At 47.7% G+C, this 17,008-nt stretch overlaps 1 protein-coding gene across 1 annotated transcript in view; it reads right to left on the reverse strand.

Moving 5' to 3' along the window:
- Positions 1 to 17,008, reverse strand: part of CLEC16A (C-type lectin domain containing 16A) — a 196,341-nt gene that overhangs the window by 138,834 nt on the left and 40,499 nt on the right. Inside the window, 2 exon segments of the mRNA XM_032460792.1 lie at positions 10,056 to 10,149; positions 10,151 to 10,288. Of these exon segments, the coding sequence (XP_032316683.1) occupies positions 10,056 to 10,149; positions 10,151 to 10,288 (232 nt within the window).

The following is a 17,008-nucleotide window of genomic DNA, read 5'->3' on the forward strand; positions in this document are numbered from 1 at the left end:
CTCTTCGCTTTACGCCATTCTGGCTTAACGAAAGGCTTCATAGGAACATTCTACTTTCGGATCACGGGGGAAACCTGTACTTGGATTTTATATTTCCTACGTATTGGTTTGCTTGTTTCCTGCTGGCCTTCCCCCACTAGGATGTGGGCTTTCTAAGAGTAGCTGCCTTATCTGTCCTGTTCTCCCCCAGAATTCCAGCGTCTAGCCTGGGGCCTGGCACAAGGCAAATGCTCATTAAACATCTCTGAAATGGATGAATGGATGGGAGGTTTCGGTGGCAGGCAGGGCTGGCAGTGATGCATGGCAGCTGTAATGTGTAACGCATCCCCAGCCTGTGATCAGTGTGTGCACAGTGTCCTCACAGGGAGGTGTCGCATCCCCGCCCCCATGCGGACTGTTAAACATGACTGTGCTTGAGACTGTCCTCTGACACGGAGGAGTGCACCCCCACACGTCCACAGGGGCCTGGAGCTGGGGGGAGGGGCGAGGCTCGGTCTCACTAGCCCCTTCCCTCCCAGTGGTCTGGAGTCAGACATCACAGATCAGAGTGGCCCCCACAGGGCCATCCCCCAGCACACAGGTGGGGGCTGACATGTGATTTTTAAGTGTTCTGTGTTTGCATAGTTTTATATCTGTTCATTAAAATAAATTAGAATTGCATCCAAGGCATTAGAAATGCATTAGAAGAAAATTCTAACTGCACAGAAAATCTGTTCTTTTGTGGATGTTACTGCTTAGGATGAAGCTAAATTTAAGAAAAAAATAAGTGAGTCAATTCACAATGAACGCACGGAGACGTGGTGGAGGGCAGGAGGCGATGCGGACTGCCGTCTGAGAACCACCCTCCCCTCCTGTCCTTGCATCAGACCCCGCCACCAGCCTCCTTCAGGTACCTCCCAACTACCCTCGTCTTCTCCAAAGTAGGATGCAGACACCTCACTGGGGAGTACTTCTTTTATTTTTAATTATCCTTGTCTTTTAAAAATCTATTTTGTTCATGTTATGATGCATATAACGTTAGCACATTAAGACAAGCATGTATATAGTTCATAATAAATGCATACATACTGGGGAGATGCATGCTAAAGTTATGTATTTATTTGTGTTTATGGATGGGGTGTGCCGTCAGAGACAGCTGAACACTACCAAATGAGAAGAGGTGCCAGCCACTGGCTTTTGCCCCGTGACCTCTGACCTGATTCCCACACTGCTGCAGCCCCACTTCCTCCTTGCCTGCCTGGCTGACCTGGCAGGAAGTCAGTTCCAAGGACTCCCCATGATTATGGGGCCCAAGCCGGAGTGCCTCCACCTGCTGTGATGTGGTTGTCCCTTTTTGCCTTTCTAAACTCCCTGGACATGATCAGAATCCTGGCGTAGGGGAGGGGTTAAAGATAACCCAGTCTGGTGCTCATCAAACTGTGTTAAGTGGGTGCACGTTAATTCTGAATGACTACTTCCCAGGGCACCACCACAGTAAGAGGGGAGAGGGGAGCTGCTCCAGGTCCAGGGCGGGTGGGTGTCCCATCGTCTCCGACCTCGGGTTCCCTCACGCACTCCACAGAGGCCCCTAAAGCTCCTTTCTGGGATTCTGGAGCTTCACACAAAATGGGCTGAAGACCACTAGTTGGGTCCTGGAGACTGTATATGAGGAAACAGAAACCCAGGAGCGTAATGACTGTTAACACAGCTAGAGAAGCAGTGGCGAAAGCCAAGCCTGCCCCCTCGCATCCCGCATGTGGAGAACTCGGGCAGGGCCAGGTTCACAAGGGCCTCTCCTTGCACAACAAGGTTTCCGAACCTCAGCTGTGTCAGCCCGCTTCTCACAGCTGCACCCGCATCCCTCCCGCTCCAGCCAGCACAGCTGCAGGATGCTGCTCCACTTAATTTTCCACTGAACAGTTCTTCCAAAGCCAAACAGGTTTTCCCCCATTTCTTTTTAAAAAGTTTATCCACACAACTCTTAAAACTAGCAATTCTTTCTTAGGTTGGCCAACTCCTTGAAACTGTATGCAAAATGCTCCATGGCCATGTGAGGAGTGGGTAACAGGTTTCTGGGGAGAGGGTCCCACCAGATTCTCGCCACTCTAAAATGGATTCCACAGCCATCTTTAAAAGTGGGTGCCAAAGAGGATCTGGCCTGTCTTAGTGACTGAGGGTCAAAGTGCACCCTCTTTATGCCACTCCGGGACGTCCGGCGTGGTTCTGCACAGCCTTCAGGGCCCCTACTGCCACATCTCCCTTCTGGCACCATGCCTGCCTCGGTGTGGCCTGCATCCCCTCCCGGGGTGCACACACCATGCTGCCACCAGGGAGAGCACGTCAGTGGGCTCACATGGACACAGATTTCCACTGATGGTCACTGAGGTGAGGACCCAGGCTCTGATGATGAATCCCCAGGGGGCGCCATCTGAACCTCAGTTATTATACCATGAGCCCCCACCTAGACGAGGTTTCTGTTTTGGAATCTGAAGGGGACTGTAGCAACACCCTAGCCCCAAATTCACCCATTTGCCTGCCTTTACAGTTTCTGCCGTGTCTGTGGGTTGCCTCCACTATTTGTTATTTATTTAATCATTTTATTTGAACTTTTTTTTTTTTTTTACTTAAATACATTTTAAAAGAAAACTTAAAATAAATCATTCCTATACCCTTCAATTGAGCAAACCCACTTACAGGAATTTATCTGGAAGATACACCTCCTATGATATGAAAATGCACACCCACAAGGGTATTCACTGTGGTATTATTTGTAATTGCAAAATATTGGAAACTACCTAAATGTCCAAGCATAAAGATTGGTTGAATAAACTATGGTACACACACAGTGCAGCTGTAGAAAGGAATGAGGAAGATCGCTGGGAACTGATACGGACTTATTTCCGGAGACAGTGCTAAGTGAAGAGAGCAAAGTGCCAAACAGCATATACCGTGGGCTATACGCCATGTGTAAGAAAGAAGGGAAATTAGAAAGCATACATATATCTGCTTCTTTTTACACAAAGAAACACAGCAGGGCTAGTCCAGAAAACAATGTTAGTTATCTATAAGAGGCGGGGGAATAGGATGGAAGGAATATGGGAGGGAAGGACACTTCTCTGTACAAACCCTTTTGCATAGTTTGAGTCTGTTAACATTCCAAATTATTTTTTTTTAAGAAATTAAATCAATATGAATGGGAAGGGAGAATCCTAAACTTAAAAAAAAAAAAGGGCTAAAATATATTTCAAATGAATACCACATGTACCCTGAAGGGGGAAAAGAAAGGAAGGGTAGACGAATCCAAGTAGTCCATGAACACAATACCCGACTCTATATGCTCAGTTTGGATACAGGCAAAATACTTGGGGGTGGGGGCGGGGAACTGCAAATGACCTTGAATTCTTTATCATACAATAAACGATTCTGAAACTTTTAAAGACGTATTATAGGACTGAGCAAATACTAAATGTTTTGATGTCAGTGGGAGCCACAGCTCTCGCTATCAAAGAAACATACAAATCTAGAGTGGGAGAAGGAAGGCAAGAAAGAACTCTGGGAATTCATTGGAATTGGAGATATTGGTAATGTGTACTTTTACATGCATGTATTTTCTAGCTCTGTCCACTGAAAGGGCCCAAAAGTAAGACATCTCATGTGGTGATGAGCATAGCTAGTGCTCAGATCTTGGCCTCTAGTACTGCTGCCCACTGAAAGGAACCAGGGCTTTTCAGAGAAATGACTAACCCCAAGGGAGGCAGAGTAGGTGGGAAACGAACCTTGTTATGACAGAAAGTGTAAGGACTGCTTAAAAAATGACGGGGGGATATCACAAGGACGTAGCCAGTCTGAAAGGGTTCCCAAGGACCAAATCTGGGACAATTTGAGCATCAAATTCATTACAGTAATAAAATATAAACCACTAAAAAACCGGAATCCATGATAATGTGCCAAGAATAGACAGACAGATAAATAAATGAATGGGAAGAAGAGAGGAGTCTTGATGAAATACAAACCACTAAAAAACTGGAATCCACGATTTTGTGCCAAGAATAGACAGACAGATAAATAAATGAATGGGAAGAAGGGAGGAGTCTTGCTTACAGTGGAATACTGAGGACTGACTATTAAACACGGAGACGTTGGAAAACCAACATTCTACCACCATCCTGGTAAAGACGGGATCAGGCAAGACTCGTCAGTGAATGCCACATCTAGGGGGGAGTTTTAATGCGGCACAGAATATCGGCATTATCTCAAAGTGTTTCCCCATGGATTGCTAATCAGTTTCAAAGAAAAGAGAAAGTAATGATACAGTGGAGAAACTGGGCCGTACCTTGACCAGGTGGCCAAAATTAACATCACCCATGAGGGACAGAAGGATGTTATGTGCCTCCAGATGTGACACCCACGGAAGGACATGTCACCTAGGCCGTATTTCAGCCAAGAATGCATCGCCTCAATTTAATCACAAAGAAACAGCAAAGGCAGAATGAAGAATGTTTTACTAAAACAAAGGAGGGAGAGGTTCTGTAGTCTTCAAAAATGTCAAAGTTGTAAAAGAGAAAGACAGACTGTGGAAACGTCCAGAGGAAGGGGGCTAAAGAGACATGGCGATTCAGGGCACGATCTGAGTCTGGCCCAGATTTTATACTGCAAGGAGGAAGTATGCTGCAAAGGGCGCCATTAGGCCAACGGATAAACTGGAACACGGACAGAAGGAAACTATGGTGAAGCTGGTAACTGTGCTGTGGTCACGACAGAGATGCCCTGTGCTTAGCAAATGCAGGCTGAAGAATTTAGGAGGGAAGGGGCATGATGGGTGTACCCTACCCAGAAAAAAAAAGTGTGAGAGAGTGTGTGTGTCTGTGTGAGAGAGAGAGAGAGAGAGAGAGAGAGAGAGCGAACGTGTGGAGAGAGAGAGAATATGCAAGTAAGAAAGCAAATGGGGTATAAGACGTTAAAAGGAGAAAGCAGGTAAAGAGTAAACAGATGTTCTTTATACTATTTTTGTTTTTGTTTCACTTTCTATAAATTTGAAATCATTTTCAAATAAAACATTTTTAGAAATTACTACTATAAGCATAAAGCCAACAGAAGTAGAAAGTAATTGTGAAAACACACACAACAAATAAATGAAAAGGTGCTGAGGCCTGTCGTGTGAATGGAAAGGGGGGAGACTGGGGAATGTGATGGGGTGTCGGATGCACACACCAACCACGAGCCTCCCTGGAGCTGAGCTCTTGGCAAGAATCCTCTCACCATGGTCTTTAAGGCCCTCTCTGTCCCACCCAAAGCCATCTCCATATCCCACAGCTGGGGCTATGCTGATCGACTGCAGTCTCTGCATTTTATGGAACGGAAACTGAGGCACAGAGAGATCAGGAGGGAGGCCTCTGGCCCCAGCTGCCCGCGGGCTCCTCTCCCGGCACTGTCTGTCCGCTCTGTCGTGTAAACGAGCATCTGTGCAGTTGTTTCATGGGTACAGGTTCAGTTTGGGAGGATGAAGAGTTCTGGGGCCGGGAGGTGGGGATGGCTGCACACGATGTGAGTGCACAGGAGAGGCCTGAGGACCCTTGCCACCCAAGGACATCAACTGCTGTCCCTGGATATGACAATTCTGGCCAAGTCCATGAGCTCCCCCAGCACTCTGACACTCTTGGCTTTTTTAAATAACGGCAATAATTCATCAACTTGCCCGGGATGATGTACATTCTCATCTGATTAATATTTGGTAAATGAAGTGCTTTTCGGGGAAATGGCGGGCATGACCTCCCAACAGTCTTTGACTGAGAAATTCAAGGATTTTCTCAGTTGCCCTCTGTGTTCTACCGTCCAGTAATCACGGCAAGGACAGACAACGAACAGAGGAGACGGGGATCATGAGAAAGCCTTCAAAAGGAGGTTAAGGGAAGGAGGAGAAAGATGCCCTTGCTGGTTACCTAGGAAATGGGGGCAAAACCGCATGCTGCTGGCTGGCTTTGGAGCAGAATTTCAAGATTCAGTCGGTGCCTGGCAATGACAGGATGTGAATATGCTGAGTATCTGGGGTACCCTTTCGTTTGATTTCTAATTATTGTTTACTGGATAGCATGAGATTGAATTCAGAACATTTTTCTGGGAAGTTGCTTTGCAGAGGATTTGTCTAAACTGACCTCTAATCCTTCTCTTCATATTAGTTAAGCCCATTGGAAAAGCTGATACTCCTACATCTCTCTACCAGCCAACCCATCCTTCTCCCCCTCCCTCTCTCCTCTCTCTCTCTCTCACACACACACACACACACACACTTCCCACCTCACTATTCGTTATAAAAATTAACAGAGAAACAGGCCCCACAGAAACTTGCCAGTGTGCCCAAGGACAAAGTCCCCCTAGTCAAGCTCAAGCACCACTTCCAGGCTCCCCGCTCTGCTCTCCGACTTGCCAGGGCTCCTACCCAGTGCTCATGGGTCACATGCTAAATGCTGAGGCACTGATGTTCTCGTTTCTGACACCTTGATGGCCGGGCTTCGCGCAGGCCCCTCTATCGGTGGAGAAACACAGGAAGGGCGATGACTTGCCCAGGATCACCAAGTAACTGTTCTAAGTGAATCCAAAAAGAGGCGACCATCCTCTCAGACTGGAAAGCAGGATGAGACAAGAACGTGCATCTGGGTGAACACTCCTCTGGCCGGAGGGGCCAGGGCGCCTCTGGTCTTCCTTTCAGTATTCAGCTCCTGAAAAATTAGGAGCCCTGTGATTTTCTTGGTTTCAGAATGAGCTGCCCATTACTTGGGACCTGAGGTAGGGAACATTTCTTTGCAAACCAGGGATGGAAGTGGAGGGTCCAGGGGTGCACATTCATTTCACACAACTTCCTTGTCTGGGCTTAAATGTGGAGGAGGTGTGAATTCTGGGTGTTGCAGTTTGCAGAAAAAAACAAGTTAATACCACATTCAAATCAGGTCATGGCAGAATTGTGACTTGTGACCACATGCCTTTTCACTTCTGTGCTTCATGCTGCCTTTTTCAGTAAAGATTTCAGCACTAAAATGGGGGTAGCAGGGGATGCAGGGAGGAGCTGGTGCCAGCATCTCTTTACACAAGAGTCACCAGGCTATCAACAAGCCCTGAGATTTAGGGACAATGCAAGAAGCAGGCTAGGGAAGGAATAATTTGGAGAAAATAGCCACATATTCACCTCAAAACAGAAAGAAAGAAGACAGCCCTGAGGAAAACTGAGGCGTAAACAGAAATAGTGTGGCTTCCTAATGGAGCATCTGCTGTTTCTGCTGACCCGACATTTACACCCCCTTCTTCTGATGAACGTACCTCATTTCTTACTGAGGGAGTCACCTTAGCGTAGATGCGTAACCCAGGCCTGGCCAATCAGCACAGAACATCCCTCTATAGGGCTGGGCAAGCCAGGCCCATTCTCACCAACAAGCATCATTGGCCCCCAGACTTCACTGCAGCCAGGGGGAAGGAGCAGCTTCCTCTCCATCTGGCAGTAAATTGGCAGGGTGTGAGTCTGGCACTGCCAGTGGTCATCCGTGCCCCTGGGTCCAGCCTCCCAGTTACGTGAACAGTAACTGCCTTTTTTGCTTAAGTCAGCCTGAGTTGAATTTCTAAATTTTGCAACTACAAGAATACTTAACATATCCTTATTTAAAAAAAAAAAAGTTCATTACATGAATTACATCTCCTATAGTCACAATTTCCAGATGAGGAAGATGAGGCCCAGAGCTTGAGGAGACCATCCAAGGCACACAGTAAGCCTAGCTGTCAAGACAGGATTGCAAGGCAGCTCTCCCTTCTCCTAGGCACCTCCCCCATCTACACTGTTCTCTGGATTGAAACTGAATGAGGAAATGTGCCTGACACCCTTCCAGGTCACAGGAATTAATGCCCAAACACAGATACAGCCGAGGGAGAGGATACCCACCAGCCGTACCTTCAAACAAGAGAATGTCTAAGAGATCAAATAAACGATTCAAAAAGCCCCAGAATACAGCTCCTGATGCCCAGTTAGGCATTCTCTCTGCTGGACGGGCCTGAAAGTTGTACTGATTTATGGTGAGCCGGGCGGGAAGATTAGTGAGTGCCTGAGAAAACAGGAGGGTGCTAAGATGCCAAGGGGGTCGTGGAGAGCCATGCTCAACCGAGCCCTGAAGTCAGTATCGACTGTCCAAGAAAGCCTCCACTGGAAACTGCTGGGCCCTGTCTGGCACAAGTCAGGTGAGTATCCGCCCATCTCTCCCCTTGCCCCCAACATGCGGCAGGTGGGATCAGCCTGCCGTGAGTCCTCGCCCCAATCCTAACAGGAAGCTGGGACGGCAGTCTGGCCACTGCAGCCCCCATGCGCCAGGACTGGGCTGCCTGGCTGAGTCATTTGATTGTGTGTTTGAGGCCAAGCCTGCCCCTGTCCACACCACAGGTTAGTCACGGCCCCGGCCTGGTTAGAGAGCAGCCCTTAAAAGGGCTGGAACAAAAGAGGTAGCATCTTTCCAAAACAAAATTGACAAGAACACAGTGTACAAAATGGAGTGAAGTTGCCCATTTTCTCCACTATGTGGCTACAGGGCAGCTAAATCTAGGGTTTAAGCAGGCAATTTTCTACCAAGTTAGAAAAAAAAAAAACCCAAAATGATCCAAATAAGCAAACAAGTATGGCTTACCTTGTGTTTGCCCCTCACCTCCCCACCAGTGGTATCTGTTGGCAAAGGTTTCCCAAGCCAAACAGCAATTCCTAAACCAAAATGCTTACTGCGCACTTTGAACAGAAATAAAAGCATGCTGGAGATCTCAGCCTTAAAATGAGCCGGTGGCACCAGGGAGACACTTCAGTTTTACTTATCAAAATGTGATGGTGACATTCACTGAGAAGTGCCAAGAAAATCAGAACAGGGCTAGCGGGGTGGGGGAAGGGGTGGGTTTCAGCTACATAATTGCAGCAAACTCCCCAAAACATACGAGTTTCCAGTCACTGATTTATTGAGCTGCTCCATTTTCCAGCTTCAGATGCCCTGGACTCACAGTCCAGGCTGATGGGCCGGGAAGCTGGCTTCAGAGCAGCCACTGCTAGCCCAGGACCCAGGAGGACGGCTTGCAGGAAATGCTCCCCACAGCCTCAGCAGACCACAGCCGGGAGCTGAGCAGCACCTGGGTCTGTCCCAGGAGGTGAGGTGGGAGTTCGCCTCCATGAGCAGAGCCCCCACCCCACTTGCGCCCCATCACCTCCTCCACCAAGTGCCCGGGGCCGTGGCCAGTGACCCCATCTGTGTGGCTGTGAGCCCAGCCCATGACACAAGCAACTGGACAGTTTAAGCTTGCTTCATTCCACAGAGGACAACGCTCTCCAGATGGAGGAGGTGTTAGCATTTAAATGAGAGGAGGGTGGAAAGTAAACCAGAATCATTCCCGACAAGGGCAAAAAGAGGACACAATGATTCTGTTTACTGAGCACATGTGCACCAAACACAAGTGTACCTCACTCTAAACACAGTCAGGACTTGGGAAAAATCTTAATGTCAGAATCTAGGGGATTATATTTGACCATTTGATTCCAACAAACCATAATCTCATTTTGAAAAGCATATCATTTCATTAAGCATGGGCATTCTTCTTCCTGCAGTGCACTGGAAATGATGACTTCTGTCGAAGATCTTAACCCCAGGTTATCGGGAGTAATAAGACCAGCAATAATGATCAAGATGATGATAATAATAATAATAACAGCAGGACAGGCGGCAGCAGCAGCAGAGCCTTATGACGTGGGCCAGGCCCTGTCCCCAGCAGGATACACGTGTTAACCCGTCTAGGTCTCTTAAAAACAAAGTGAATTCTACGTGTTATCCTCTTTTTACAGTTGGGGAAACGGAAGCACCGACCTCTGTTAAAAGGAGAGGACCTTGCTCCAGGACACCCATCCGACAAGGGCAGGCCTTGTACGGGATCTGCCCACAGCTGCCTCCGAACCGCTGGTTGTGCAGAGTGAGGTACACTGGGGTCCGGAACGACAGGTGCACCCACTGACACACAGGGGACCACACACAGGACAGCCTGGCTCGCAGGTCGGCGTTTGCAGGCGCACTCACCTTCACTCTCCCCACTCGTCTTGGTGCCTTTTGAACCACCCTCTGTACCTTTAGCCTTCTCGGCGTCTTCTTGGGCATCCTCGGCAGGGCCCTTTCTCCTCATCCTCTTCCTCCCCAACGTTTTTGTAGTTGGGTCTCTTTTGCACCCGCCTCTTGCCCTTGTGCTTGTTCATCTCAAGGGACCGCTCTAGCGTCTCGGTGGGTTTAATGAAGCACCGAATGCTGGGCTTGGCCTAGGAAAGTCGAACCAAGACAACAGGCAGATTTGAGCGCTGGACTCAACGCTGCATCCTATTAAGCTGCCCGAGAGTTTCTGCCCCAAGAAATTCCTGTCCAAAACAACAAATGCTACCCCTAGTTGATTACTGTAACTGTTATGAACATCATTATTACTATAATCTAAACAACAGCACCAGCTACTATTTATTGCCCATGGTCCTAAGTCATCTGCACTTTACCAGTACCAGCTCTGCGCTTCCCAAAGGTCAAAAACACACTTCTGATTAATGCTTTTATGGTACTTTCTACGCACCAGATGCTGTTCTAAGGCCTCTGACTATATTATCTCACTTAAAGTTTACAAAACCCCCACAAGATAGTACTGTTGTTACGCTCACTGTACATGTGATGAGACTGAGACTCAGAGATGTTAAATGACCTGCCCAAGGTCACAGAGCCAGGAGGTGGCAGAGCTGGGGTTCAAGACCACTTATCTACACAATTTACATCTTAACCACAGCACTCTGATGTGCTGCGCTAAACTTCTAGTTTAAATATACTTATTTTAAAAGGAACTGAATATCACTATGGAAATGGGACACCAGCGTATCTTGCTATTATAAAAATAAAAAACAGAAAAGAAAAAGCAAGGTGTATTGGGTGTAACCAAATGCTGGCTCTCTTTAGAAGGGGAGCCTGGCAAGTATTGGCAATGAGTTCTAAAGCTCATCCCCAAAAGAAGCCTGCCCCTAAGGAAAACGTTTTTCCCTAAAAAGTCAGAAGCCTAAGAGAAATGAGAAAGGCCCGTGCGTCACCATGGTTCATATCCCACATTGTGGAAAACATGGCTGTATCTCAGTTCTTAGAGCAACCATGAGCTATAGGGATTATCTGTCCCATTTTACAGATAGGAAAGTGAGATTCAGAAGGGTTAAGTGACAGGCCCAATGCCACACAGCTACTGAGCTTCAGTCAGAATTTGAATCGAAACTTGCCCAATCCCAAAGGCCAAGCTCTTCCTAAAATATCAGTGTTTCACCGGGAGCTCAAACTCAGTTTCATGTTTAGTACTCTCTGAAAAGCATCTACGTGCAAATGAATCAGGTTTAGAAAGAAGCAAAGACAAAACAAAAACAAAAACAAAACCAAAAACAAAATAAAACTGTTCCTGATTTGTTTGAGGTAGGATTCTGATTGAAGTATTTTTCTCTTTTCAGGGTCCAGATGACGTTCAGACATCATTTTGTCTTTGAAAAGGAAAGTTTTAAAGGAAACTTTTCCATTATCTTGATACAGTCTATCCATCTTCTGAATTTACCCCAAACAACCGCCATTATATTCTGGGGGCTACCGGACCTTGCCAATAAGTGAAATGTGCTCAAAGAACACAGATTAATTTCAATAACACTCAAAACAAAACCTAATGGAAAGCTAAATTAGCATCCAAATCCAAACATTAATTTTTATTTACCTCCTTTGGATTATTCATCCACAAAAATGACAGCTAAATTGAGACGAGCTTCTACTGTCCAGGAAACCCAGATAGTGCATTACAGATGCCGACAACCAAGAGCCCAGAGATGAGAGCATTCTGAGCTTGCAGCACTTGACAGACAGCATCCATCAGGGCCCACTTAGGATGCTGTGCGATTGAACGCAGCCCCAGACGCCGGCCTCATCCTCTCCTGAAGGACCCAAACCCGGTTAATTGGGGCCTCAAGATGAAGTGACTGCTTCCTCTGATCACCACTTACTTCTAGGGAATTTTGGAGCATGCCACATGTAATTAAAGCTTTCAGGAACAGAAAACTGAGACCAAACACAGAGCACACCACTGGTTAGAAGCTATGAGTAGAAATTCACATGGATGGATGTAGAAACCTCTCCCTGAGCTCTGCATGGACTCAGATACACAGAACAGCTGGCAGTAGTAAGGGAAGTGAAGCAACGCACGAGGTCCAGGGCTGGTCAGAGTGGTGTGAAGCCCAGCCAGACCCTACATGAGCTGTGGGGCCTCTCAGAGCTTCCAGCCTCTTGTCTAAAACATGGGAGAAGTAATTCTGGCCTCCTAGAGCTAAACAAAATCATGGATAGAAAGTTCCTTCAGAGCCTGGTGATATAGGAAGCATCCAATATATAGACAGCTACCTTCCCTTCTCCGCATACATGAAAGAGAGAAAGAGAGAGAGAAACAAGGAAAAGAAAAGAAAAGAAAAGAAAAGAAAAGAAAAGAAAAGAAAAGAAAGAAAAGAAAAGAAAAACTCAACTGTGAAAATGAATTTAAAAACTTTCCAAGGGCTATGCTTTTGTCAATGATCAGGTGTTAGGGAGGGAGGCAGAGAAGGCATGCTTACCAGGGAAATTTCAAACCTTTAAAATGCAACCTACCCAGTAAATAGCTGGAAATAACCTAAATGTCCATCAACAGGGGAATGGTTAGGTAATTATGGTCTGTCCATAGAGCGGGAATCCACGTAGATGTTAAAAAGACTGGGGTCTTTTTAGACCTAGATATACTGATGCAGAAACAGCACCAGGATAAAAAAGGAAGGACAGGGAACAAAGCTGGGACCCTTTGGGGTAAAGCCTTATGATGGTGTAAACACAACTTTTCCTGGAAAGCTGCACAAGAATATATTAGCATTTCATGTCTGGGGAAGGAAAAAAGGCAAGTGGTACTATGTGTGCACACCCCTAAAAGTGCACTTAAGAGATTTTCACTTCTATACCTTTCCTCCGTTTGAAATTTCTTATTGTATATGCATATAAACTTTTCAAAAAATTCAACAGGGATCATTTGGATATTGGAATTATGAAGTTTATTTTCCCCCTTTTTTCTTCTATATTTAAAAAGTCTTATTTAAGAAAAAATACTAACAACAACAACAACAACAAAAATCCCATAGTTACCATGGAGATGCTGACAGGGCGTGGCTGGGAAATGTGGGCAGGGACTCGTTATCATTCCTGCCTCCCGGCTGCCAGCTCCCCGGGAATCTGTGTTACACTGGCCAACCCCGGATGCTCCAGACGGAAAGCCCCGTGGGCAGTGCCATCTTATACCCCGCTGTCCTCCTGACACTAAACCAGGTGCCTGGAGCAGGGCATGCCTTGATGGACTGCTGCCGAGTGGCCTGTCCCATCCATACTACATCCAACGTGACAGAGAGAAGAAGAAGAAAACAGAAGAAAAGAGAGGGTGGATGGAGAAAGGGGCCTAACACCCTCAGGAGCCAAACTTAGTGGAAGAGCTAACAGGATGGAACCAACCAGAAGAAACGGGAAAACCCACTTCAGAGTCAAAAATCAGAAGGCCTTTGGGTTTATCTTTTTATAAAGAAAGCACCTCACGCATGCCTCAGAGAAAAGAATCCTGCAAATAAGGTCTAGTTTCCCAAACGCCGCAGGCTTGGGTTTCCCTAAGGGCTCACCCCCCAGGGATCGGAAGCCTGAGCTGCAGGGGGAGAGTGGAGGTGCGGGGCCCTCCTTGCTGCCTCCAGAGACTCTGCCAGGCACCCGAGTTGGGGATGCAGGAGGGGAGCCTTGGGCTCTGTGGCTGGACGTTTAGGCAGCCTGGCTTCTGGGGTCATAGCCAGCTGCAGTCCAGCAGTGTGTTTTCAGGGGTGGTCTGGGGTCTAAGTACTCCCTAGAGTGTCTGCCCCCACCTGCTGGTTAAGGACACCTTCCACCAGCCTTCATGCCTCCAACCTTTGCGCCTGGCTTCAAAGTTACATACTCAAGAAGGTGACTCCCCCCAGGGGTCGGCGATAACTAAGGCCTTTCAGGGGTGGCAGGGTCTGAGAAGAGGTTCTGCAAGGACCGCGAGAGGGGTCAGGAGCAAGGGTTCAGGAGGAAGGATGCAAACATGCAAGCCCAGCATTGCTGATGCCACGGAGGTCAAACATAATGTCCTCTATTAGGTCTGGGTGTGCCCCCTTAGAAAAACCCTGACACAGACTGCGTAAGAAAGACCGATCAATCAATCAAGGATTCCGTTCATGGATAAAAAACAAAACCATTGACTTAAAACATGTACATATACATCATGTTTTCCTGCGTTGATAGGTATTTGCATGACGGTACACAGAGCAAGGCCTGGAAGGATACACAAACTGAGAACAGTGGTTCCTTTTGAGAAAGATACTGAGGTTGGGGAACTTTCACTTTCTACTCTAGTTGCTTCTATATCATTCAATTGTTTTACCCCAAGAAAGTATTACCAGTGCCATTAAATGTAAAAAATACCTTTAAAGAACATATCTAATATCACTGAACTATACATTTAAAAATGGTTAATCCACTGTAAATGTTTTGTTATAAATATTTCACATAAAAAAAAACTTTCAAAAAAGCACCCCTAAAAGTGAGAATGGTGATTAGCTGGGGGGAGGAGTGGGGGAGGAACTGGTTGCAGACTGAGCAGGAGTGGTGGTGCCCTGGAACACAAGATGCCAGAGATGTTTTCTGTCTTGACTTGAATTACAAGCTTCCCCTGTGATCTGAAAGTAGAGCGTTCCTACGAAACCTCCTGTGAACCTGAAGGGTGTGAAGCAGAGAAGCAGTAACCTTAGGACATGGCTTGCTCGGAGATGCACAGAATGAATGGAGATAAAGCACAGATGCTCACAGACACAGTTCAGAGCTACGGGACGTGATGCTGAGGTGCTGAGCGTGGTTCCAGGGAAGGGGCTTGGCGGCCCCGCTGCCACTGCTCGGGGTTCGCACTGCCCCTGTCACCGCGGCGGCAGCACCTGCACTGTACACTGTTCTCACTTTCCAAGTTTTTTTCGTAAAAGTGAAAAACCTCTTTGGATTTTTCAGCCTTCTGTAAAAATGTCTTCTATAATAGAGACGTGGCTTAAAGCAAACTTCTGAAAAGCGGGGACACCTGTACACAGTAATGTAACCACGTGTATGAAGCCATCAAGCAGTACAGTGAAGATCACTGCACTTTTATGTGCTTCATTTATGTTACCTCTCAATTTAAAAAAACTGTTAACCTAGAAGGTTTCCAGTAAATTCAGATCGTCACAGTGCCCTAAATATGAGCTAGGGGCAAATCAGACAACTCGGGAAGCTGGCTTCACTGCAGTCGCCGGAGGGCTGACCATTCACTGAGCCCCGACTAAGCACCAACACTGGGCTAAGAGCGAGGAAGCCAAGGCCAGGCCTTCACTGAGCTCACAGTGCAGCCAGGAGCCGGCGGTGTACTGCTGTTGTGTCCCACACGGACACTAGGAGATGAAGGAAACTGAGGGCACGGAGGAAGGAGTGGGGAAGTGAGCCAGGATGGGGGCGGGTTGGGAGGGGAGCTTAGGAGGGCTTCGTGGAGAGGGAAATGATTGATCCGAGTTTTCAGTATTAACAGTTCACAACAACACTTGGGAGGAGAGGAAGGCCAGCTCAGAGTTCTGGACAGTCACCCTTAATTCTGTCAAGGCCAGAGCCACCTAGAGCTGGTTTGTGTGGTGACAGCAGTGGTGCCCTGGGACACAAGGTGCCTGGCCCAAGCTCCCAGGTAGCAGCAGGCACACAGGAAGGAAGTCAGGGGGTGGTTCTGGGCCGGCCAAGTGGCACGTCCAGTCAGCTGTTCGTGAAGGAGTTCATTGACACTCATGGCCTAAGAAGGGACGTCAGCATGACCCTGTCCCTGCACATAGCACCTGCTGAGAGGGTTTCTTGGTACTACTCGGTGATGCGGAGACGGGCGGTGGAGAAGGCAGCCTGGGGAGCAAAAGCACAGTGACAGTCTACACATCACTCACTAGGTGGCCCTCTGACTTGATGAGCATGATGGACGAGCACAGGCTGTGATTATTTCCCATTTCCGTTTCATGTGCGCAGAGCTCCAAATGTCACAGGGGTTACGGTGACCCGGGTTTACACCCACCGTAACCAACGGCACTGTAGCACATAGCTCTGCAACTGGCCATGAAGGGAAGCTGGGTGGATAATTGCTGCAGAGCGAGCCTATTCTCGTTCCAGAACGAGGTGATCAGCAAGCAAACATCAGGCGGCATAAGCTCCGGGGTGATGTATGGGTGCGCGTGCTACGTGCCAAACCCTGAGCGACGTGGGGCTGCCGAGCCAGAGCACATGCGCGCATCCAGAAAGCACAACTGTGACCACGTCAGTGAGACGACGGGGCACTGCTGCCAAACTGAACGGGGAAGATCTAACCCATGGTGGGGGAGGCACGAAGAGGTAACAGGCCACTTCCATTAACAGGAGGAGCATGGCACTCTTCCCCACGATTGGCCAATTATCAGGGAGCGAGGCAGCGGCCGAGGCATAACCCAAGGCAGCGCCCATTTATCTGGCATCGGAGCGGTCTCAGAGCTCAGAGGCCTCACGCTCCGACTGTGGGAACCAGCAGGTCATGTCAAGATGGTGCTGGGACTTCTTAGAAAGCTGCCCCCTGGGTGCTGCTGGGTCTGTGAGACCAGCCTCATCCCCTGGCCTTCCCCACCCCGTCACCTTCTCTGCCCCCCTCAATGCCCGGCACCGCCTAGTCTGTCCCTCTGATGCTGTGTCGAGCATTCGATCAACAGCTAATGAATTCCTGCAGGATGAATGAATCCCCAAGGTATTAATCCCAAGCTATGTATGATTAAAAAGGCATGTTCCATGCTCTTGCAAAATAAAATATCTTATATTCTTCCATTAAACAGTGACAAAGCATTTCGTTGGCATTTCTTTAGAAGGAGTGTTTTACTACATTTTGTTCTCAAAAA

This window comes from Camelus ferus, chromosome 18 (assembly GCF_009834535.1).
Source record: "Camelus ferus isolate YT-003-E chromosome 18, BCGSAC_Cfer_1.0, whole genome shotgun sequence".
Lineage (NCBI taxonomy): Eukaryota > Metazoa > Chordata > Mammalia > Artiodactyla > Camelidae > Camelus > Camelus ferus.